This window comes from Stomoxys calcitrans, chromosome 2 (assembly GCF_963082655.1).
Source record: "Stomoxys calcitrans chromosome 2, idStoCalc2.1, whole genome shotgun sequence".
In the NCBI taxonomy this organism is placed as follows: Eukaryota; Metazoa; Arthropoda; class Insecta; order Diptera; family Muscidae; genus Stomoxys; species Stomoxys calcitrans.
In genome coordinates, this window is record NC_081553.1 from 237582781 (window position 1) to 237610091 (window position 27311).

The following is a 27311-nucleotide window of genomic DNA, read 5'->3' on the forward strand; positions in this document are numbered from 1 at the left end:
CGGTTATGTTTTATTTTATCTTATAATTGCAATGTTTCATATTAAATTTTTCTTCTTAAAAATGACTGCGCGATTGCGAGCTTGAGGGTGGGAGAAAGGCGGAACAAAAATTGCTTTATAATTAGTATGTGTCCGACAATCTCCAATTGGATGATCGAAAGAGTTCGTTAATAGCTATTTTTTCAATTATTTTATCTTCAGTTTCAATGGTCGTAAGTTCATATTTAACTTATGGGAAGTTGCAAGTGTACTTATACAATGAAAAAAAAAAAAAACAATCCAAATTATTGAACTCGGACCGAGCATATAATTCTTTGATGCATGTAATTCAATATTTCCCAAATTTAGTTCATTTGAACTAGTGTTGAGGTTGAAATTTCTTTTAGATGTGTTTGTATAAATTTATAAACGAAAAGTTTTGTATGCGTGTTTTTTTTTGCATGTAAAATAGTTATATTCGTCCATAGATGTATGTGTCCACAGATGTATGTATGTACACAGATGTATGTAAGTACAGTTATGTGCAAAAAAATAGGGTCAGCGGATAGACGAACAAGCAAAGGATTCTAAAGCACGTAAAATGAGAGCTAGATCGATGGTTTATACCATTTTTTTTACTGAAATTAGACTGCAAAAACAACTCAAATTGGGAATATATCAAAAATGTACTGATATATCACCTTTGTCAAGACACCGAAAATTATGAGACGAAGCATAGAACGATCAGAAAAAAAAATACTTCCTTGTCTTAACCAAAAAAAAAAAAAACAACAAGTAAGACCGTGCTAAGTTTGGCCGGGCCGAATCTCATATACCCTCCACCATGGATCGCATTTGTCCAGTTCTATGCGCGGTATCTCTTTTTAAGCAAACAAAGAATATTGAATAAGAATTGTTATGCTATTGGAGCTATATCAAGTTATAGCCCGATTCGGACCATAAATGAATGCTGAACATTGTAGATTCGGGTAAGAATTGCGCCTTGTAGGGGCTCAAGGAGCAAAATCGGGAAATCGATTTATATGGGAGCTGTATCAGGCTATTGATCGATTTAGGCCATATTACACACGTATGTTGAAGGTCATGATAGAAGCCGTTGTACATAGTTTCTGCCAAATGGGATGAGAATTGCGTCCTCTAGAGGCTCAAGAACTCAAGATCCCAGATGGGTTTATATGAGAGCTATATCAGGTTATGTACCGATTTGCGCCATACTAAGCACAGTTATTGTAAGTCATAACAAAACACCTCACCATAGGTTGGGGGTATACTAACTTCGTCATTCTGTTTGTAACTCCTCGATATATTCGTCTAAGACCCCATAAAGTACATATATTCTTGATCGTCATAACATTTTAAGTCAGAGTAGCCATGTCCATCCGTCTGTCTGTCGAAAGCACGCTAACTTTCGAAGGAGTGAAGCTAGGCGCTTGAAATTTTGCACAAACACTTCTTATTAGTGTAGGTCGGTTGGAATTATAAATGGGCAATATCGGTTCACATTTTGATATAGCTGCCATATAAACCGATTTTGGATCTTTACTTTTTGAGCCGCTATAGGGCACAATTCTTATCCGATTTGGCTGAAATTTCGCATGAGTTGTTTTATTATGATGAGTATGGTTTAAATCGGTCCATAACCTGATATAGCTGCCATATAAACCGATCTGGGGTCTTGACTTCTTGAGCCTCTACAGGGAGCAATTCCCATCCGATTTGGCTGAAATATTGTATGACGTGTTTTGTTATGAATTCCAACAAATGTATTAAGAATGGTTCAAATCGGTCCATAACCTGATTTATATATATATAAACCGATCTGAGGTCTTGACTTCTTGAGCCACTAGAGGGCGCAATTATTATCCGATTTAGCTGAAATTTTTGCTTCTCTTATGACCTTTAACATACGTGTCAAAAATGGCATGAATCGGTTTATAGCCTAGTGCAGCTCCCCTATAAACCGGTCTCCCTATTTTACTTCTTCAGCCCCTAAAGTGCGCAATTCTTACTAGATTTGGCTGAAATTTTACACAATGACTTCTACTATGGTCTCCAATATTCAGTTCAATTATGGTCCGAAATGAACCATAACTTCATATTGTTCCAATAACAAAGTCATTCTTTTCTTTAATCCTTTTTTATACCGTGGCAAGAGCTCGACAAATGCGATCCATGGTGGAGGGTATATAAGATTCGGCCTGGCCGAACTTAGCACGCTTTTACTTGTGTTTTTTCAGATGGTGTGAGCTCCTTTAATAGCATAGAGAGCATCATAAAAGTTACAAATAACGTCAAAATTATATTCTTACATTAGAAAGAGATTTTCCAACTTGACAACACACAATCTTGGTATAGAAGCAATAAAATAACTGTGGCCCCCGTAGTCTCCGAATCTAAATTTGATCAAAATTTTTTGATTAAATCTCTAAAAAGTGGAATATGTCAGTCCAGTTTAGATGAATTTTGATTACCCATTATAGCTCCATAAGTAATTATAGCAGTTTTGATTCGCAAGAACTGAACCTAGGATGATCCAATCGCTTATTAAGGATCGTTAAGTTATTAAAAAGCTATTAGAATACAATTTGGCTGCAAATGTTACTCAAAAATTGCCTTCCTTTTTTCTATTTTTGGAGTTTTTCGTTTGAAAACCAAATGTCTCCCCATTATTTTGCACGAGTTAAATTTTGCTTGTATGCTTAAAATGACAAACATAGAAAACAAAAAGCACATTGTTTAAAGATGGATATTTTCAAATATAACCAATTTCAATTCAAACAGTAATGGCACCGCATGGTCACTTACATCTTTTTGACGGTTGAGGCTCTATATTTCTAGTTAATTATCGAAATACAACACATTTCCTTTGTTTGTTATGCAAACATATTCCCGAAATGTTTTGAATTTGGTCACGTCTGGCATGTCTGTTAAAATATTTTAAAATCTCTCTCATTGTTTTGTGTATTTACTTTGAATGTTTATTTCAAACAATAACAAATATAAGAATGCCACTCGATGAGAAATGGCAAACGGAGGTGGCTCAGTAGCGAAATCATATGTAGAAGCCACAGCATTGGGGAGAGAGCGGCCTGATCTTGACATCTAATGTATATTTGAGTACGAAACTTAACAACAGCCACAGTGAAGAGAGCACTCTGTTGTCATTGTATATAATTAACCCGTTAAAAGCACAATCAAAAATTCCACACGCGATCATTCCAAACTTGCTTCGCCCATTAGATAAGATTTTCGTTTTTTTTTTTCGTACAAAGCATGTTGTCATTTGTGTCTATGGTGAAATACCTACAGTGAAGAGAAGAAATTCTAACTACATAATCCAAACATGTGAAATTATGGAACTACGTTTTGGGTTGCAAGCTAAAATTATTAGACAATATTTCTGTTTAGTCATTGGGGATGTATTAATTAAATATAATTAAAACAAAATAAACAAACTGCATTTGAATGGCAAGAAATCATTGCTTTTTTTAAACTAAAAATTTAAAATGGCAAAAACTTGCTAGTCATCATTAGAAAAAAGACGCTGAAACAAGCCAGACGTCGCAAAGTTGTTGCGAAATTCTTTAGATGTTTATTCTGGAAGTTCTTCTTGTCTGATACAATTGTTTATGCATGGATTTTGGGAAAATTTTATACATATAAGCTCTGTTAGCAAGAGGATTATTGTAAAAAAATCAAAACTTCTAAAGGCTCTATTACACGGTATGTAATTGTCTTATGACATGTCAAATTTAGCACATATAGAGTTGATACAAACGAAACTAACATATGAAAATCACTTTTCAAAAAAGAGTGTGCTCTATTCCTTCTGACTAAAACATATTTGTCAGTCAAATGAAAGCAACCTCAACTTAAACTGTTTTAACAAATTTATGATTAAACCAGCTTTCTCACAACTTTAACAATTATTACTCATAAAAAAATCAGCTTTTGTTCAAATTTTTAGGTTATGTCATACGAAAATAAAATACAGGTGTGGTAGCAAAAATGATGAATCGTATGTAAATTGACAATTTGACAAACATTTTCAATTACATGTGAATACAAAAAGTGACATGTCATAAGACATCTACATGCCGCGTAATATCGCCTTAATGAATTAGGGCTCAGAAGCCAAATCTTGGATTCGGTATAAAGGAGGCTATGTTTATTCGTGACTATCATTTCTCTCTTTAACCCAATTCGGCAAAAGTTCAAGCTTTTATCGGTCCAAGAAGCTAAATTGGAATTGGATTGAATCATATCTAAAATCTAAAACAAACGCCAATAACATAGAATAACGATGGGGGCTGAAGAATTCGTGGAAAAACAGCCCTTGTCATCAAAACAAAACGGCATTTTGGGGTGTAACTTGTGGAATGAGAAGCTTAGATGCTAATATAGAACAGCAGTATGTTTAAAATGAACATTTTGTTGTTTCTATAGGAATATGTTGTGTCTTCAATTCGTTTGTCAGGTTTTGCTAAATATTCAGATACATTAACTCTGCGAGATTGGCTGAGCAGATGAACCGTTAAAGTGTGGTACCAGGTTATACACGAGGCATACATGCAGCACGTTGGCGCTACATCAGCCGGAAGGTAGAACTATTCTGATTTTCCGAAGGAGGTTTACCCCTTCAGGTGGTATGGGAAGCTGTTGGTCTCCCAGAACGGCTTGCACTCAATTTTTGTTCGTTGCTTTCGTTATTGCTATTGAGAACCGCTGCTTGATCTAGAGGTTCTTCTTTGTAAAGTCGCATGCTCTAGATCATTGACCTTTTTTGTTGACTTCATCGGGTCACTCTGGTACGTACAACCGGCTGCCGTGAGATTGTTAACATTTTGTGGTTAGTGGCACCGTGGGGATATTTGAAACCTATTCAAAAAATAAAAAATCTGCTCAAGCTTTTCTGATTCGGTTCAAACTTTAATACAACATAACTTTTAAGCAATTATACAACTGATTAACTATTTACATTGGTATTGAACAAAAACTATTTTATACCCACAATTATCAAGCTTATTCACCATCTCAGCCATACATCTTCGAGTGTATTATAGAAAAGTTTTATTTTGTTAGCAATTTCCGCAATTACTTTCTTATCTGTCTAACTCATAATGCACATGTTGAAGCGAAATCCATTTATCAGTATAAAATCTCAAGGGTTTATAAATTATTCTAAATTTTAATTTAGATGGACAAGAATAAAACAAATAATTGAGAACGAATGCGATACGATATCAACGCAAAGATAGCAAATTCGTACCAGCGCAATAGAAAACAAAGTAACTGTCGCGAAATTCTGCTGTAGAATTCAAATGACAGTTGCTAGCAAAACTAATACAATTTTGTCTTTCATTGATTCGCATATTCATCTCATTTTGCTCTATAAAATCAAATGATTTTGATGACTTGGCTGTCCCAGGTTTAATTGATTGCCACTCCACTAGTATTAAAGGATCCTCTTTCGAACTTCAAGTCAAGACTAGTACTAGGTGGACTCCGGTCATGACTGAGAACTTTTTTCCAATTAATTCTAAGGACATTATCTGTATATTTAATAGACATTTTTAATTGACATCACCAAAGAAAGGGGCTATAGTGTCATTCGTGTCTATGGTGAAATACCTACAGCCAAGAGAAAAAATTCTAACTACATAATCCAAGCATATGAAATTATGGAACTAAATTTTGGCTTGGAAGCTTAAACTATTACACATTATTTCTGTTTAGTCATGGAAGTGTTTCATGTACAACACTTCAAAATATACATTTCTGACACTACACATTCTTGATCGTCTTAAAATTGTAATACTATCATCCCTCGTCCGTTTGCATGCAAAAAAAAAAAAAAAATCTTTTTGGAATACCTTTGCGAAAAAGAGTTCTGATTTATTGATAAAGTGCTATTTTTGTAGTAGCTGTGCAATATTTCCCTCCACTTTCAACCTAAGTCGTGAATTTGCTAAAACTTTTATGGACCTCGTCGTTTAAGCCAAAAATGCTTCGTTTACAACAAAAGACGATTTATTACACAAAAATATGATTCTTTTGGTTCGTTGATATATTGGGCATCTTTCATTTGACGGAGAGCGAAGCTAAAAAGCACTTCCTTTCGGATTTTTTCATTGGGTAAAGCTCAATCTGGCGGATTCCATCGTAGCGCAGAGGTTAGCATGTCCGCCTATGACACTGTACGCCTGGGTTCGGATTATATCGGATTATATGGGGCATATTTTGCCCCATAAATAAATATCTTTTCTTTGTATTCGTCACAACTTCTTGTAATCTTATCGTAACCTAAGTCCCAACGTTTTTCATAAAAGAAGTTTACTTGTCGAAAAGTTCGTTTATGGATAATGAATTGTTTTTTTGCGAACGTCTGAAGATATTGAGCTGAAACTTCAAATTCGATGATGGGCTATATCGGACAATATCTTGATATACGCCGATCTCCCGATTAAGGGCCTGGGACCCACAAAAGGTTACTTTATTGCTCGACTTCTCAGAAATTTCCAGAATTAATGATTTTTTGTTTCATACCCAACCATGCTTTGGTGGTCACGTTAAAACGAATAAGTAAGTAATAAGGCATTGAGTTCGGCCGAAACGGACTTTGGATACCCACCACCTCAGATGTATATATTAATAGCATTTTGTCAAAATCCGGTGAACGTCCGGGGGTCCAATTGGCCTGAGGCCTCCCATATATGAAGACAATCCGTTATTGCTCATCTTCGAACATAACCTGCCTATGGATAAACAAGTAAAAGCGTGCTAAGTTCGGCCGGGCCGAATCTTATATACCCTCCACCATGGATCGCATTTGTCGAGTTCTTTTCCCGGCATCTCTTCTTAGGCAAAAAAAAAGGATATAAGAAAAGATTTGCTTTGCTATTAGAGGGAGACCTGTGTAAAATGTCAGCCAATTCGAATAAGAATTGCGCTCTTTGTGAGCTCAAAAAGTAAAATAGAGAGATCGATTTATATGGGAGCTGTATCGGGCTATGGACCGATTCAGACCATAATAAACACGTATGTTGATGGTCATGAAAGAATCCGTCGTACAAAATTTCAGGCAAATCGGATAATAATTGCGACCTCTAGAGGCTCAAGAAGTCAAGATCCCAGATCGATCCCAGCTATATCAGGTTATGACCCGACTTGTACTTTATTTGACACAGTTGTTGAAAGTAACAATAAAAAAAGTCTTGCGAAATTTCAACCAAATCGGATAGGAATTGCGCCCTCTAGAAGCTCAAGAAGTCAAGTCCCCAGATCTGTTTATATGACAGCTATATGAACCGATTTGAACCATATTTGGCACAGTTGTTGGATATCATAACAAAATACTACGTGCCAAAATTCATTCAAATTGGATAAGAATTGCGCCCTCTAGAGGCTCAAGAAATCAAGACCCAAGATCGGTTTATATGACAGCTATATAAGGTTATAGACCTATTTGAACCATACTTGGCACAGTTGTTGGATATCGTAACAAAACACGTCGTGCAAAATTTTATTCCAATTGGATAAGAATTGCGCTCTCTAGAGGCTCAAGAAGTCAAGACCCCCAGATCGGTTTATATGGCAGCTATATCAGGTTGTGGACCGATTTGAACCATACTTGGCACAGTTGTTGGATATAATAACGAAACACGTCGTGCAAAATTTCATTCCAATCGGATAAGAATTGCGCTCTCTAGAGGCTCAAGAAGTCAAGACCCAAAATCGGTTTATATGGCAGCTATATCAGGTTATGAACCGATTTCAACCATACTTGGCACATCATAACAAAACACGTCGTGCAAAATTTCATTCTGATAGGATAAGAATTGCGCACGCTAAAGGCTCAAGAAGTCAAGACCCAAGATCGGTTTATATGGCAGCTATATCAGGTTATGAACCGATTTCAACCATACTTGGCACAGTTGTTGGATATCATAACAAAACACGTCGTGCAAAATTTCATCTCAATCGGATAAGAATTGCGCACTCTAGAGGCTCAATAAGTCAAGACCCAAGATCGGTTTATATGGCAGCTATATCAAAACATGGACCGATATGGCCCATTTACAATACCAACCGACCTACACTAATAAGAAGTATTTGTGCAAAATTTCAAGCGGCTAGCTTTACTCCTTCGGAAGTTAGCGTGCTTTCGACAGACAGACGGACGGACGGACGGACGGATGGACATGGCTAGATCGACATAAAATGTCACGACGATCAAGAATATATATACTTTATGGGGTCTCAGACGAATATTTCGAGTAGTTACAATCAGAATGACGAAATTAGTATACCCCCCATCTTAAGCATCTGAAAAAAATTTCAGCTTTATTAGTAAAGGCAATAAAAAACAATAAAAAATAGCACTGTCTTGTTGTGATTAGAAAGTTGTGAAGGCACTCTAGTCAAGTATTTCGTTTTACTATCACACAGTTGGTTTATTTCAGGATATATGAAAATATATTTTTACATAATTGGTTGTGTATGGGGTATGTAGTAGAAAAGTGCAGTCAAAGATCCCAACCACCTCTTAATGTCTAACAATAAAGTATAAAAAAATGTCAACTAGGGAAATTGAACCTATTCCAACGAATAGGTTGTCACATCATTGCCCGCGTTTAGGACAATTGTTTCAGGTGTTGTCGGGGCACCCAAACGAACCCATTCCCTCTTAAGACCGGCATCTTTACGGGCAGATTGTATGGCATGCTGTATGGCGAAAATCGCACTAATCGCCAGACAACAAGGGGGCTCACCGGTAGCCTTTGAGCGCATGAATCCTGCCGGATTTGCAGAGCCTTGCAGCAGTTCAATACGGAAATCAATGGGTATGTCCTTGGCACCGGGTGGCTTATAGTTCCATGTACGATTGCTCAGTAGTTGTCCATTTTGGCGGTCGTAAACGAGTTGCTCCGTTAGCCAGTAGCCCAAGCACATGACAAAAGCACCTTCTATTTGGCCAATATCCACATAGGGGCTTAAACTTTCGCCGGTATCCTCAAGGATATCGACGCGCTTGATCAGATGATTGCCCGTTAAAATGTCCACCTCCACTTCGGTAAGAGCCAGACCATATACGTAATAGTTCTTCATATCACCCTGCTTGTAGTGATCGCTGGCAATCATGTTGATGCATTTCTCCCAGGCAGTATTAACCACCTCCAACCAGGATGCATTTGCCTTCAGGGAGTCCTTAATGGGCTGCAAGCGGCTGTTAAGGACCTCACAAGCCTTGCGTACAGCAAAACATAAACTTTCACTACCCACTGCACCTCCGGTTACCATGGAATTGGCTCCATTTATGGTATCGCTGGACTCTATTTTAATGTATTCCAAGGGAACTCCCAAGACAAAAGCTGCCACTTGAGCTACCTTCGTATTCATGCCTATGTAGAAAGCAAACTTCCTAATCAATCAAAGGACTCGAATGAAAATGTCTTACAATACCTTGGCCCATCTCTATGCCACCATGAGATATGACTACTGTTCCGTCGGCATGATAGATGGACACTGTGGCTGGGTATTGTCCGAAGAGATAAATAGGATAGTCCATGATGGCAATGCCAAGGCCCTTCTTCAACCAACGATTTTTGGAATTGAAGTCATCAATCTCCTGTCTTCTTTTGCGATATTCGGTGGATTCAATGAATCGGGGTAACAACTGTTTCAGTTTGTTGCCATCCTCTATGTTCACCATGCGGGCGTCTGCTGGATCTATCTGAGCTTCGAAAGCAATGTGTTCCAAAATATTCTCAATCATAGCAATTCCTGAGAAATAGTGCACATTAGCTTAATCATAATAATCAGTAGCAACTTACCTTCAACGGAACCTGGGGCACGGCACCAGGTGGAGCTGGTGGCGTCGGTGACTACCGCATTTCCATCCAATTTATAGTTGTCCGCCGTGAAGGCATAGCAGCTTTTCGCACAAGGTATAGAGTGACCTTCCGGGCCAACAGGATTTTCGTTAAGCGTACAGCCACCGTCTTCGTAGAAAGTATTCCTTAGTCCTACTATTTTACCGTTGGCCTTTACATGGAACTCATAGTCCGAACGGCATCCCCAACGTTTGCCGTTGCTGTTCATCATCGACTCAATGGTCTGTACGAAGCGAGCAGGTCGGTTGAGTTTGTAGGCTGCAAGCGATGCGGCGCATGCCACTTGGTTGCCGCGGGTGATTTTGCAGCCATAAGCACCGCCGAGACGCCTGACCTTCAACTGGACATCGGCTGCCTTGAGTTGAAGCATTTTTGAAATCACACTTTGGGTGTGATCCATCCACTGAGTGGCGGACCACACTTGCAAACCTTGTTCAAAGGGCACAGCTACGCAAGTCTGCGGTTCCATAGTGAAGTGGTACTGCAAGCCCATATCGAAAATACCCTTGCCACTTATATCAGCTGCACCGGACAACTTAATGGCCTTCAGTTTCGATGGTACCACACTATGGATGCGGTCTAGTTGGTTGTGGTCAAACACATCCGGAAGTGTAGGCATCACTACTTCTGCCCCATTCGAGTACATAACCTTGACCTTTGAAACCGCGCGATTAGCAATGTCACTACTCAATGCCACTATCATTCCCAAAGGCTGATCGTAGTAACGAACTGTTTTCGAGACAAACTGCTCTTCCATTTCATAGCCGAAAGTGGGATCGACGAAGGCATTGACTCCCGGAATATCCTTAGCAGAGTAAAATGCAATAACGCCTGGCATTTTAAGAGCTTCGGATGGATCAATTTGTTCAATGTTGCTACCCACTTTCGTAGCATTGACAAAAGCGCAATGGACGGCATTGTGTGGAGTAAGGGTGTCATTCATGTATGTGGCTTCACCGGAACATTGGATTAAGCCTGCAACGAAAAGGCAATGTTCCTACGTAGTTCATTCATATTTCGCCTCATGCCAAACACTTACCTTCAATCTTCTCCACTGGCTGGGACACGGGATAATATTTCTTTTGAGAACTGAATGTCTGAATACCCGAGGAGAGCCCCCTCTTCAGTATGGGGCCTCCGCTTTTGAATTCTGGCTTTACTTTTTCAGAGGGAGCACATTCTAGAAGGCATTTTAGCATTAAGCCGCATGCCAATTTGCTTCGATAGTCTGGTGAAGGATCGGGAAGTACTTCGTTTGGCTGCAGTATGGTGGGCAATTGGGTAAAGATTTTCTCTACCACAGCCTTGTCGTAGAAACTCTGGCCTTTTAAAAGCTCTTCTATGGCAGCAGCATGTACGAAATCGGGCCGTATACCACCAAAACAAAGGCGAGAAGTGCCAACCTTACCCGTAGAAGGTTCGACCTCCATGAGAAAAGCGGCATTCACAAATGCATGGGCGTTTTGTGCCCTGGGCATAATCTTGGCAAATTTTGGGAGACAAATAAAACATTTGCAATTCACATGAATCTTAGAGTAACTCACCTTGTACGACTTGAAAATAAACTTGTCTTTGGGATATGCAGGCAGCTCGATTGATAGCATCACTGACTTGGGAGTTTTGTCCTTGAGATAGTCGCAGAGAGGCATGGTTTGCTGCTTGTCGGCACTGAAGCCGACTTTGACTTGAGCATTAAGGGCCTCCATAGTTAAAAACACATCCGATGGAAATTCCTCATGCTGTTTCTTTATGCTGATGTTGCCGGCAAGGGTTCCAGTCTACAGAAATCGATAGCAAATATTGTTCGAACTTAAGTGGAAATTTTGGACATAAACAGACGCAACATCTCGTAATTACTTTTGAAACTTCTGACAATTGATCTGAGATCCTATAAAGTACAGGGTGAGTATTGAGAATGCAATAACCTAATTTTTGCTATGCAATCTTGAAGATGACATCGGGTAAATGGCATCACGTTTAGTTAATTCTTGCACAACAGCCAAATTATAGGGATGAAATTTAAGGTCTTGATCAAGAATTGGTCGAACAGTGGTGCCAGAAATTTTCATAGCAGCTGCGTGTATGCGAGCCGAACTCCAAGGAGAACGCTCCACTGCCTCACTCTTTCGATATTTTCCGGAGTTCTGATGGTTCGTTAAAATCCATTTCTGTATATCTGTGTTTAGAAGGGATACTTCCACTCTCTCGAAATGAGTTTACCGACGATAAAATCGAATTACAGCCAAGAACGAGCTAGTGGGGAGGAATTTCAAAGGGAGCGCGGAAGCCACGTTGCATAGCAACAAGTGAGCGACCCTTAAACTCTCGACGGCAAAGGCCCGCTGCACCAAATATCAGAGCATAATGGCAACTGACTGGGAAGAGAAACAAACTTGGGGACTTCCCCCTTCTGATGCTCCCCCTATCGACACCAACTCTTTGCTCTGGAGGTTTTTCAAATAAGTAAGATTGCCATGTATATGGGATTGGACCTACAAATCTTTAATGACAATCCAAATGTGTCAAATTTGTATACCTTACATTACTAATGTGGTACAGAATATTAGCATATTTGCGTATAACAGACAGAAGGAAGAGAGATAGACCGGTTGATAAGTACACCAGTCGACTCAGAATCATTTTCTTATTCCATTTGGCTATGTCCGTCTGTTTTTGTATTTAAATGTTCATTCCATCGTTTTCAAATTTGTCAGACAATTTTTTAGGGCTATAGAAAAAGCCTATTGACTCTAGAAACAATTGGTTCAGATTTGAATATAACTCCATATATATTATATTTGGTCATTCTCACGAAATCTAGCACAAATGATTCTCTTACGACTCTCGACATAACTGGTGAGTTTCGTACAAATCGGTTCAGATTTAGATATAGCTCCCACATATATGTAAATATCGCCCGACTTCCACTTCTAGCCACTTGCAAGGGCATTTATCAATCAATATCTTCTTCTATGACTTCCACTCTGTGTACGGATCTTGGTCGAAATCTGCTCAGATTAAGTATAGTTCCATTCAAGGGCATAGACGAAATATCGACACTGGCTCCTTTTGTATATCTATACTAATAAAGAGTGATTTTGTAGCTATTATCTTCTTGGCAACACTGGCTTAAACAGCTCACGCATGTTGCTTGTTTTGATTCACTATCAAACATCTTCAGTTTGGTCTATCATGAGCCAAAAATGAGCTTTCTCGCTGAAGAAGAAGCGTTGTTCGTTGGTAAGACGATGCATGGTTACATCGTCTTACCAACGAACAACGCTTCTTCTTCTTCTTCTTCAGCGAGAAAGCTCATTTTTGGCTCAATCTGTACGTAAATAAGCAGAATTGTCGATTTTAGAGTGAAGATCAGCCAGAAGCATTGCAAGAGCTACCAATGCATCCAGAAAAAGTCACAGTTTGGTGCGGTTTTTGGGCTGGTAGCATCATTGGACCGTACTTCATAAAATATGATGTAAATCGTAACGTAACTGTTAATTGTGACCGCTACGGTGAGATGATATCCAATTTTTTTCTCTCAAAATGCAAGAGCTTTACTTGCATGACATGTGGTTTCGACAAGACGGTGTAACGTGCCATACAGCAGGCGTAACAATGGACTTATTGAGAGGCGAGTTCGGGGAACATTGTATTTCACGTTCCGGACAGGTCAATTGTCCTCCCAGATTTTACGATTTAACGTCTTTAGACTATTTGTGGGGCTATATTAAAGCTCAAGTTTATACAGACAAGTCCTCTTCAATTGACGCATCGGAAGACAATATTTGAAACATTTATTCGTGAGATACTTGCCGAAATGTTGGAAAGAGTATGCCAAAACTGATATAAGCGGATGGACCATTTGAGACGCAGTCACGGTCAACATTTGCACGAATAATCTTCAAACATTAATTTATATGGACCGTACTATCGATTCAAATAAAGATTTCATGCATTTTTCTGAATTTTATGTGTTTTTTTTTTTGTTTGAAAACTTTCCTATAGCCCTTGAAAAATCACCCTTTACAATACTTTTGTCATTTCTTAGCTGATCCTGGCGAAAATTCGCATATTCCATTCTCTTATGAGAATGGAATATGGTGGTGTAGGGCTTTTTATGCCCTACACCACCAACTTTTTTAGTTCAAAACGTAGATCTTATCGCTTATGTTCTTGAAGAGTAAAAATGATTTTTTTAGTGATAGACATTTACCATGCATCCCTATCATTCATTATCTTGTGAATAAATTTCATAAAGATATCCTATAAACTTTTTTTAATATTTATTTTAATTTTCATTTAATCTTTGAATGTAATGGGAGTTAGAGTCAAATATGGGTTATCTGCAAAATCAACTATTTTGAGCTATGTCATGCACAGGGCGTTAATACTCACATTTCTCACAGGCACATTGGCAATCAAATCGAAATGATGCCAAAGTTGTTGGCAATACTCAAAACCAGGTTCTTTTGCTGCAGCAGTAAAAATGTCCATTGCTTCGGTGAGACTGAGATTAGCACCCAATGACAACTTATCCTTCGACAGTTCATGCTTCTTTAGATCAACAATAGCATTGAGGTTGATGAAGTGTTTAATATTTTCAGATCGGCGATAGACACCGTGAGCTGTGTTGCCAGCGGAAAGCATGTATTCATCTTGTGAATCAATCTTGGATAGAACATCGAACAACTCATTGAGTGTCTTGGGCCAATACCAGGCGCTGCCATCTTCGTAGTCCAACGACTGTAAGGGTTTGTTACATAGACCAGCACAAGGTTGTCCGCTTTTGGGACATGTCTTTTTCGTAAGATCCTCAATATCCAGACATTCCTGGGGTACCTGAATATTGCTATCAGAAGCAAAGGATTTCATAGCGTCCAAAATTGGCCTATATCCGGTGCAGCGACAAATGTTGCCACCAAACGAGTTTTCCACCTCTTCCATGGTAATTTTGTCATTTTTTGCCTCCATCAAGCTGTACATGTTCATAACAAACCCCGGCGAGCAAAAGCCGCATTGAGTGCCATTCATTTTGGCCAAGCGGTTTTGTATGGGATGATAGCCATCGCGCTTATTGCCGATGCCTTCACAGGTTGTGATCTCCAAGTCGGTGCAAGTGTTCAGCAATGTGAGACACTGAAATTAAAAATTAAATATTTTAGAAATTATAATTGTCCATAAATGATCAAAACCAGCGATGTCCAGCCCAATACGGTAGCGTTGATGGCAAATCGCACGAATTCTTATTCGCTTTGCTTCAGTCGTTGATGAGACAGCAATGCAGCGGAATACGCATGGTTTCTTCGTTTTTATTTTAAAAGCAATAAATGTAATTGATTAAACGATTGGAAGGTATACGAGTAAAGAAGTATTTAAGTTTTTTATTTTATGTTTATTTTTGCAAAACACCAATCATTCAGTTCAAAAAGTGATTTTTTGCATATTGAGAGATTTAAAAATTATTCAAGAGAGTATTTCACCCATGCAGTCACAATTTCATTTTGAGCATCGCTGATATAAACTAAATAGTGGTAAATTTGTAATTATTAGGCTGTAAATGGAAAGTCGATAGTACGCAATTTGTAAACATACCCTCCACCATGGAATGAGAGTATACTAAATTGGTTGTTTCGAAATACAGAACTAATACTCCGCAATGTGTCTGGCTATTCCTTATAGTCTTGCCACTCTGACGAGATGTAGCCATGTCCAGCCGAACGCTATCTTTCGAATGAGTTTTCTGACGCTTCTCGATTATGGGTATATTAAAAAACTTGAGATCAAAAGATGCACCCATACCATTTGCGATTTATATAATTTTGTATTGCCCAGTTCAATAGATCGAAAGTTTTGTATATAATTCCCGCACTGTGCGCCGAGTTAGCTGATCCTATTATTAGTCGCACAGTGTTATAAATGTAGAAATATCAAACTGGAGGCATTATTCTTTCATGAAACTTCCATTAAATATCTTGGGGATAAAAATAACAAATGTTGTTGTTTTACTATAAATGTAATTAATAAGTTGACATCAGTTATTCGTTCAAGATGATAAACTAAGCAAAAAACAAGTAATAAGGCATTAAGTTCGGCCGGGCCGAACTTTGGATACTCACCACCTCGGGTATATATGTAAACCACATTTCGTCTCAATCCTGTGAAAATTGGAAACTTAAGCACCCACTTTCGGCACGAACATTGAGTGGTCTAATATATACGTCACTATTCAATTTTGTAGAACAAAATATTGGTCTTTTTGGCAGATATATCCAATTATAAACCGATCTGAACCATATTAAGGTTGGATATCGTGAGGCTCAGAAAAACTCACTGTTTAAAATTTCAGCGAAATCGGGTAATAAATAAAGCTTTTATTGGCTTCAGTCCCCTTATCGGCAGATCGGTCTATATGGCAGCTATATCTAAATACAGTCCGATCAGAACCATACTACGGTGGTGGGTATAAAAATAATAATAAATTCTGAAGTAAATTAAATATTCATTCAATACAAAAACAAGTAAAGGCGCGTTAAGTTCAGCCGGGCGGAATTTAAAATACCCTATGCCCACTATGAAACGTATACGACGAGATTTTGGAATTACGTTTTTGAGCCAAATGGAATAATATTGGGTTGCCCAAAAAGTAATTGCGGATTTTTTAAAAGAAAGTAAATGCATTTTTAATAAAACGTAGGCAGCTCTAACGGGTTACGGGCTGATTTTAACCATTATTGATGTGAATATTGTAGTTCATAAAGGAAGTCATCGTGCACATTGCAGTCAAATCGGAAAATAATGGCTCCCTCTATTAGCCAAAAAAGAAAAATCGGGAGATCGGTTTTTTAGGAGGGTTGTGGATCGATTCCAACCATACTTGGTACAGATTGTGGATGTCATCGTTCAAAACTTCCGCCAATATCAGATAGGAATAGCGCCATCTTGACGATCAACTAGTATAACCAGGAGATCGGCTTAAAAGGAAGTTATTACAGTTTATGAGACGATCATAAGTCGCACAAATATGGAAGGTCATGGGAGAAGTCATCGTGCAAAATCGGATAAGAATTGAGTCCAATGAGGCTCAAGTATATATGGGAGCTTTATCAAAACATGGTCCGATTTGGTCCATTTACTGACCTACATTAACAACAAGTATTGGGTTGCCCAAAAAGTAATTGCGGATTTTTTAAAAGAAAGTAAATGCATTTTTAATAAAGCTTAGAATGAACTTTAATCAAATATACTTTTTTTACACTTTTTTTCTAAAGCAAGCTAAAAGTAACAGCTGATAACTGACTGAAGAAAGAATGCAATTACAGAGTCACAAGCTGTGAAAAAATTTGACAACGCCGATTATATGAAAAATCCGCAATTACTTTTTGCTACAATGTTGTTGGAAGTCATCGAAAACATGACGCGCAAAATTTTAGCTAAATCGCTCTAAAGAGGCCCAAGAAATCAAGTCGGGAGATGAATTTATCCAAAACATGGACCATCCCAAACGACTCAAAACATATAAGAGTTATGTGTGCAAAATTTGAAGTGACTAAGTTTTACTCTTTGGAATGTTTGCGACAGGCATACAAACGGACCGACATGACTAAATCGACTAAGAATGTCAGGGCGATTTAGAAAATATATACTTTGTTGGGACTAAGATCAATGTTTCGATGAGTTACAAACGGAACGACGATATTAGTATATCATCATCCTATAGTGGAAGGTGTAAAAAATATGAGAATCTATTAAAATTATTTTCCTCTCTATACTTAGATGAAATTTAAGGTGCTTTATTTATACCTGTTGATATTATTGTTTTCACATAAGTGGCAAACTAAGCGTGGTTTTAGTGGCAAAAAGGAATTTTATACCAAATTCCAAGTAAGATTTCTACATCCTAAAACTTGCTAAAGTGTCTTGTGAGGTGAATATCATTTTCGTGTGGGAATTTTTGGGAATCAATATACATATCTATGGCTTAATATTAAATGGGCCTTGTTTATTCTGGAAGACAAATGTCTGATGCACATTACCTCAAAACTTCATGTGGATACAATGGCAAATATCAGATTTATAACCGGTTTTGTAATAAATCCAACACCAGGCGGTACTTATCAATTTATATTTCAACCATACCAGGTGGTTTTGTTTTGATACCATACGGGGTTACTTCACTGTCAATACCGTATATTCATCGCAATAAGCACGTTTGGTATCCATTTTTTTCTATTAGTGTAATATTAATTATTCGTTTAAGCAACGAAGTCTTTCTGAATAGAAAACGTGTTCCAAAACAACAATCTTTCTTGCTTATTTTTGGGTGCTTATTGCAACGGGATATTGCCCAGCTGTTGATCGTTAATCTTTCAGTAGCCAAACTATCATGAGAAAACAAATTAGTAAACTGGTTCTCAAATGGTGAATTAAGCTATTGTTAATTAAGGCATGCTTTTATTTATTCATAAAATAAAATTTTTTAGTTTTATTTTATAACTTCTTCATTGCGTTTTAAATACTTTCCTTAGACCAGCTTTGTGTATTGCAAATTCTTGATCACCCTGACATTTTCAGTAGAACTATTCCATCCATCCATCAGCACGGCAATAAACCATTTTTCTTCCGAAATAATAAAGCTATTAGCCCCTACGTTTTTACATAGCTGCTCCCATATAAACCAATTTCCCGACTTGATATCTTGAGCCTTGTCTAGAAGTCTAGTGTATTTTGGTGTCGCATAATCGCATACATTTTTGTAATTATACCAAAATGAATAGATTTAATTACTTGTTTGTTCTCTTCTTCTTTTTGTTTAAAACAATCGTTTTCAATTTGTTTAAATATTTTGTCATCAGAAATTGCCTTTCCAAAAAAAAAAAAAAAAAAAAAAAAAAAATTTTGTTTTCCATTGTTTCAGTTCATATCGCTTAACAGCATAAATCATTTGACTGTGACTTGAAAAAGAGACGGGCGAATAAAATTAGCTGAAAATACTGTAATTTTGTTTGCATTTTAATGACAAGCTCATATTTCCTTACGACTCTACCGTAAATAATAACTTTGGTATCGCCAACGCTAATTTGTCTACTAATATCGGGGCTTGCATTTGATCCAATCTGAAGTTGTAGAAATATTAACAATTTGCTTCGATTTCGATCCAATTTAAAGTTTTGTTTATTGAGTCGACTTTTCCAAATTAAAATAAAAAAAGGAACCTAGGAATTTACAGAGTAACCAAGTCTTATTCCAATATAAGGGTAACACAGGGGTTTCAATGACGTCTTCTATTACACATTGAAGATAGTTGTATTTTTAAACTTCCTAAGATTTCGTTTAGAACACAATGAAAACCTATACACTGATAGAAAAAGAGACGGTACTTTTCCAATAATGGATGGTGTTATTTTATTCGCGTTATTGACAAATATTTTTAATACCATCTGGTATAAATTTAATACCAGACTAAGGAGGCTACTTAGAATAGGCTGCACCACATGTGTATTCTTGTCACCGCAGCAAAAGTAGTTTATTTAGCTTTTTACTGAAAATATTGACGCCGTTATAAAATATTTGTTTAAACTTAATAAAATGTTTTAATACGATTTGTGTAGGTAAAAACGTGTTGAAATACTCAACAACGGAGAAAACAAAAATATTTCAATTTCTAAGGACGTCACCTATATCAAAAACATGATAAAGTCTGTTGTGTGCTAAACGATGTAGTGTTGGTGTACTCGATTCATATGAAAACCACTTCTGGAAACAATTGCTGAATACAAAAAATCGAGGTCGATCACGCCGATATATTATTTTTTAAAAATGATTTAATAGTGAGATTATAATTATTTTCAATGGTTTTTTGTTTTGGTTCATTAGGGGGCGGAATATTCAATAAAGATTTGGTACTTTAACCTGTAACAGATTGGTATTATGACCAATACCAGTTCGCTTGTCCCAATTTTATATTTCATCCTTACCATGTGGTATTGCTTTGCTTCCATACGATAAGACTTTACTATCAATACCGTGTGGTACTGAAATGATCACGTTTAGTACCAACTTTTCTCTGGGTGTAAAGGACGGTACTTTATTTCATTTTTAAGAATCCCCGTTCTTTCTTAATGGAATATTCCTAGGTACATTTGCAATTTTTAAACTCCCAGCATCATCAACTCTCGCTTAACTTAGTCTTCATAAGGACTAACCTCCTGTTTTTAGTCGATAAGGGTCAAGGTGATCTAGTTAAAAAAACATATATGTAGGATGATTTTTTATGAGTAAAGTTTTTCGGGTGGCAGCACTGATTGATAATTGTGTCCAAACGTATTCTGTGAAAATGAAAAGTGTTCAGTATACACTGCCATTTCATATGGGAGAAACTAGAAACAACGACAAAACATCGTTGAAGTTTATTATCAAAAGCCGTGATTTGTGACAAAGGTCGATGAAAATCCAATGTTTATTTTGAAATATTGTGTTCAGCGTTGAGGCTCATCCAGCTCAATGGATACGTTAACAAACAAAAAACTGTCGCATCTGGGACGAACAAAGGCCACACGCCGTACACCAGCTACATAAGCCATTCCGAAAAAGCGACAGTTTTGTGTTTTTTATGAGTTGGTTTAACATAACAACGTGGAATTCAGGCCAAAATGCTCGAAAATGTGGAGGAAAATGGACCTTACACAGACATCGAAATATGTCTGTGTAAGGACCAAATAAGGTCGAAAACATTTTGTAAAAAGTGTTTGTCAAATATTAATAAAATATTAATACATATTGACAAAAACTTTTATCAAACCATCATGTTGATAAGATAATACTAAAATTCGTTAAAAATGTTATCAAACACTTACACAAAGTGACAAATACTTTTAATAAATTTTATCAGTGGCTTTGAAAAGTATTATCAAATGGCGACAATTTCTTCCCTGTATACAAATGGACCATTTAAACCGAAGAAATTGACAAAATGTGTTGGATGTTATTTTTAACAAGTAAAATCATGCTAAGTTCGGCCGGGCAGATTCTTATATACCCTCCACCATGGATCGCATTTGTCGAGTTCAATGCGCGGTATCTCTTTTTAGCCAAACAAAGAATATTGAATAAGAACTGTTATGCTATTGGAGCTATATCAAGTTATACTCCGATTCGGACCATAAATGAATGCTGAACATGGTAGAAGTCATTGAGTACTATTTTAGTTCATTCGGATTAGAATTGTGCCTTGTAGGGGCTCAAGAAGCAAAATCGGGAGATGGGTTTATATGGGAGCTGTATAAAGCTATTGATCGATTCAGACCATATGAGACACGTATGTTGAAGGTAATGAGAGAAGCCGTTGTACAAAATTTCTGCCAAATCGGATGAGAATTGCGTCCTCTAGAGGCTCAATACGTCAAGATCCCAGATCGATTTATATGGCACCTAAATCAGGTTATATACTGATTTGCGCCATACTTAACACAGTTATTGGAAGTCATAACAAAACACCTTATGCAAAATTTCAGCCAAATTGGATGAGAATTGAGCGCTCTATTGGCTCAAGAAATCGAGATTCAAGATCGGTTTATATGGCAGCTATACCAGATTATGAACCGATTTGAGTCATACTTAGTACAGTTATTGAAAGTGATACCAAAACACTACGTGCGAAATTTCAGTCAAATCGGATGAGAATTGCGGCTCAAGAAGTCAAGACCCAAGATCGGTTTATATGGTAGCTATATCAAAACAAGTACCGATTTGAACCATACTAAGCGCAGTTGTTGGAAGTGATACCAGAACACCATGTGCAAAATCAAATCGAAGGAGGATTGCGCCCTTTAGAGGCTCAAGAAGTCAAGACCCAAGACCGGTTTATATGGCAGCAATATCAAAACATGGACCGATTTGGCCCATTTACAATCCCAACCGACCTACGCTAATGAAAAGTATTTGTGCGAAATTTCAAGCGCCTAGCTTCACTCCTTCGAAAGTTAGCGTGCTTTCGACAGACAGACGGATGGACATGGCTAGTCCGACTTTATAGGGTCTTAGACGAATATATCGAGGAGTTACAAACAGAATGACGAAGTAAGTATACCCCCAACCTATGGTGAGGTGTTTTGTTATGACTTACAATAACTGTGCTTAGTATGGCGCAAATCGGTACAAAACCTGATATAGCTCCCATATAACCCCATCTTTGATCTTGACTTCTTGAGCCTCTATAGGACGCAATTCTCATCCGAAATTTTGTACAACGGCTTCTATCATGACCTTCAACATACGTGTGTAATATGGCCTGAATCGATCAATAGCCTGTTACAGCTCCCATATAAATCGATCTCCCGATTTTGCTCTTTGAGCCCTTACAAGGCGCAATTCTTATCCGAATGAACTGAAATATTACACAATGACTTCTACAATGTTCAGCATTCATTTATGGTCCGAATCGGGCTATAACTTGATATAGCTCCAATAGCATAACAATTCTTATTCAATATTCTTTGTTTGCCTAAAAAGAGATACCGCGCATAGAACTGGACAAATGCGATCCATGGTGGAGGGTATATGAGATTCGGCCCGGCGAAACTTAGCACGCTCTTACTTGTTGTTTTTTTTTTTTGTTAAGACAAGGAAGTATTTTGTTTCTGATCGTTCTATGCTTCGTCTCATAATTTTCGGTTTCTTGACAAAGGTAATATATCAGTACATGTTTAATTTATTCCCAATGTGAGTTGTTTTTGCAGTCTAATTTCAGTAAAAAAAAAATGCTATACACCATCGATCTAGCTCTCATTTTACGTGCTTTAGAATCCTTTGCTTGTTCGTCTATCCGCTGACCCTATTTTTTTGCACATATATGTACTTACATACATCTGTGTACATACATACATCTGTGGACACATACATCTATGGACGAATATAACTATTTTACATGCAAAAAAAACACGCATACAAAACTTTTCGTTTATAAATTTAGACAAACACATCTAAACGAAATTTCAACCTCAACACTAGTTCAAATGAACTAAATTTGGGAAATATTGAATTACATGCACCAAAGAATTACATGCTCGGTCTAGCTATACTCCTTCGAAAGTTTGCGTGCTTTCGACAGACAGACGGACGGACGGACATGACTAGTTCGACTTAAAATGTCACGACGATCAAGAATATATATACTTTATGGGGTCTGAGAGGCATATTTCGAGGTGCTACACACAGAATGACGAAATTAGTAAACTCCCATCCTATTGTGGAGGGTATAAAAAAAACTAAACTTAAATATTCACCCCTAATTTGAGCACTATAATCACATAAATATGACAACCACCTCGTTATGCATGAAATCTTTTTGAGGAAAACGATAGTTTCTGCTTGAAATACTTACCGAATTTACGGCCCATGTTTTGAGCTCTCCTGTAGCAGGATGCTTTCCTTTAACGGCTACCACACAAGCTCCACATCCTCCCTCAAGGCACATAAATTTCGTAGCGGTCAGTTGAGCATGATCTCTAATGAATGTATTCAGAGTTATATCAGGTGCCAGCGACGAAAGATTCACTGAAAATCGATCGTTGTTTTATATTCACAGATTATCATCTAAACGGACTGGTCCTAATGGCGCTTACCCGTATAGGAAACATTGTTTATTTTGAAAGTGGCTGTTGTCATCTTCGGAAAATTTATGGCTAGCGCTTTCGAAAGTCAGCTATAACAACCCGTATTCCAGCTGTAACTAAAATCCGATGTTAGCTTTCAACAATTTCAAATGTGACTCTAATTGCGAAAATGCCAGCGGCTATCAGGCTTAGGACTGGTTGGTCCCACGTTTGCGCAAAAACTGAATGGCGGGTAGCTTTCCGTTGAGTGGAATAGTTACAAGTTTATGAAACAAAATGACATTTATACTGAAAACACAAAAAAATCAAACAAACAAAAAAGAATAACCAACACAAGCATATATACGAATATACGAACATTTTGATGGGTAAATTGAAAAATGAAAAATAAATACAGAAAATAATAAGAGATAGTTGCGGTGAAGTTTTGCGTGCTCCTCACAGTAGCAGCAGCATTCCTCTTGCATTGAGAGCTTCTATTCATTTCAAGAGCTATGGATGATTGCAGAATTGAAAATAAGCTCATGTCCACCATTAACGGCACAATGAATGATACAAGCATTGCATGGTTCCCTCCATAAAATGCGAGTAAAGCTAAGTTTAGATGAACCAACTTTGAACCAATTTGATTTATCATATTTGCCCACAATATGTCAAATTCATGAAGTGTTGATTTTCTATTCACCTTAAACACATGTATTTGGCACATTTTGTTTGTTAAAAAAAAATATCAAAAATAGTTCATCATTCATGATAGAATCTAATTATAGCTACTACCCTAGCTGATTAAATATTGAAGAACTTCCAAATTGTATCGTCCCACTGAATTGTCATATACACTTCAAATAATTTATATTTTCATGACAAACAGTATCTTCAGATTCAAAATTGAAATTGAATTGAAAAAAAGCGATGGAAGTATGACGGTTCATAGTTGGCCAATTTTCGAAAAACACACACCTTTTGGGTAACTTGGTCTGATTTTAAGTGTAATATCTCGAAAACTAGGCATTGTCATTTTGTTTTTCCTTTGAGTTTCTCTAGGTAAAACACTATTTAAAAAGTAAAAATTTGTTTACTATTTTTCAACATTGATGGAAATTAATAAATATACACTTTTATTCCCTCACCCTATTTTTAAAATATGCTCTTTCAAACTAGTTTAGCTGCCGTACTTGCCCCATTTTTGTTTAGATCCAAAATATGTAAAAAAAGGCATGGTTCAAGAAGTATTTGGAGGACATATCCAACAGTCGAAAATCTTTGGAATAATTCTATCACATTTGAGCAGATATAGAGCAAAGATATGCATAAAACTTGACATAGTGAATGTGGAGCTGGTTTCCTTTAGTATGCAAAATTTGGAGACCCTAGTAGGTCCAGCAGCTGAAATGAGGCGTGAATATAGGTCACCTTTAGCATTTCATATTTTGAAGTGCTGAAAAATACGCATCATAAGATAGAGCTCGTAAAATCCTAAACAAATAACATGTCGACATGTCTGGAATATCTTAGCGATTTATAAGTTATTGTAGTCACAATTTTTTTTTTTTTTTTGAAAATCGGTATTTGAAATTAGAGCACTATTTCATTGCCAATTGCAAATCTGATTATATCATTGGGAATGTTACAAATTTTTCCGAATACTTATAAGTTATAGGCTCCACAACTTAAAACTTCCTTAGGAGTTATGATGAACATTTTACAGAAAATTAAAAAAAATATATATAAATTTTTTAAAAAACTTAAAATTGAAATAAAAATTTTTACTCTACCAATTTTGACCTTGATGAGCCATAACTAAGGATCTAAAAAGCGTAGCACCTTTTTCAAGCAATAATTTTTTATGATGAACACTTATCTATAATATACAATTATATATAATATATACATAGTATAATATACATATGAAGAAGTAACAAAATAAATGTGATTCCATGCGTTTCCCAAGTTTCTGTTTTTTACATTTGATTAACAGAATCTATAGCTTTCTTAATTTTCCTTTGTTTGAAACACTATTTAAATAGGGGAGATATCCGGCTGAAACTTAGCTTCAGGTTGCAAAAGCATCAATATCGGATATATCTCCGCGGACTGTTTTTTTTTATAGGACTATTTGCCTTATTAACACAACCCATTTTGTATACAACATGAGGAAATTTATTTAATTTAAAATTTACATAGAAATGTCAGCTTTTCGGCATTTTTATCTGTGTTTACATTTGCTTTGACTAGTTAGTCGTTGTATCTGAGTTGTATCTGACCATACCTTTTATTTGATTCTAGCGAGTATTCATTAGATCAAAAACAGGGTTTTATTTGTCCTACATTTGATTGCATACAAAATGTATTTGCCCTCACAATTTTTTTGTAACGACAAACATGTGCATAAAGATATGCACTTGAAATTATGGACGAATGCATCGTATGGATGTAGGAAATTACAAATGGTCTATATCGGTTCAGATTTGGATATAGCCATCATATAAAATGGACCTTCGATTTGAATTGAAGGGCTACTAGAAGCCTCAATTTTGACTGAAATTTGGTACGTAAAATAGACTTATAATCTCAAACAAGCACACCAAGATAGGTGTATATATAGTTATAGCTCCCATATTTACCATTATCGTGATGTGACTTCTCGAGCTCTTAGAAGCCTCAATTGTAAATTGTGTTAATTAGGCAATACTACGAGTACATCTCCAATTGAGCCGATTTTGATAAAATTCGCCAGATATGACCACAGTCATAAGATAGTTGTATGTTCGTGATTTTTGGTTAAAAAACTAACACACTATTTCAACATTACCTAAAATCGGACACATACATATATATAGGACCATATATTGGTTAATATATGTATTTGCATATGAACTGACCAAAAACCGCACACATTTGGGGTCCAAGAAAAAGCATTTGGCAAAGTTTTAAGATCCGTATACATAGTAGAGGTTATAGAAGAACACAATTTGCAAACTTTTGAGAAGATCGGTTTATAAATTCGCTGAAAAACGCTGTAGATATATGTATAGGAGCTCCATACAAATGTGAAACGATTCACCAGTAAAACGTGAATCCTGAATAAATTTCATCCATTTTCAATCGGAAAAAAACTGGAGGAGGCTGATTTGAATAAATAAAAAATATTTTCTCAAAAAAAATATGTGATCGTTTGATTTTGTAACACTCCTGTCAGCTACCCTGTATAACGAACATTTAAGTGAGGAGCAGGTGTCAAACTTCTCACATATCAATGGTTGCTGTTCAATTCTAATTTTAGCTCAACGATAAGGGATTTCATTTTCATAGCCGAGTCCGAACGGCGTGCCTCAGGGCGACACCTCAAGCCTAGAGCCTTCAAATGTCGCTAACATTAGAAGGTGATAAAAAACGCTGAAACATTTCTGATTCTTTCGCTAAATCTGGCGAATTATTGGGTTGCCCAAAAAGTAATTGCGGAGTTTTTAAAAGAAAGTAAATGCATTTTTAATAAAACTTAGAATGAACTTTAGTCAAATATACTTTTTTTACACTTTTTTCTAAAGCAAGCTAAAAGTAACAGCTGATAACTGACAGAAGAAAGAATGCAATTACAGAGTTACAAGCTGTGAAAAAATTTGTCAACGCCGACTATATGAAAAATCCGCAATTACTTTTTGGGCAACCCATAGATGCCTACTGGAACAATTCGAACTTTAAATCATGAATCATAGCCATCGCAATGGTTGATTTGTAAATGGCAAAATTCGCTGAGAAAGTTTACTAAACTGAACTAAATGCCGCGGCGGCTTGAAATTTAAAACAC

General features: G+C 36.8%; 1 protein-coding gene across 1 annotated transcript; it reads right to left on the reverse strand.

Annotated features, from left to right (window-relative positions):
• Window positions 1-8427: 8427 nt before the first annotated feature.
• LOC106087981 (uncharacterized) lies at window positions 8428-23773 on the reverse strand. The gene is made up of 8 exons (XM_013253244.2): window positions 23513-23773; window positions 23272-23444; window positions 14289-15029; window positions 11438-11671; window positions 10933-11374; window positions 9834-10868; window positions 9463-9783; window positions 8428-9401 (listed from the first exon to the last, which is right to left on the reverse strand). The coding sequence occupies exons 1-8, from the start codon at window positions 23553-23555 to the stop codon at window positions 8596-8598; spliced, it is 3795 nt and encodes a 1264-aa protein (XP_013108698.2). The 5' UTR covers window positions 23556-23773; the 3' UTR covers window positions 8428-8595.
• Window positions 23774-27311: the final 3538 nt, after the last annotated feature.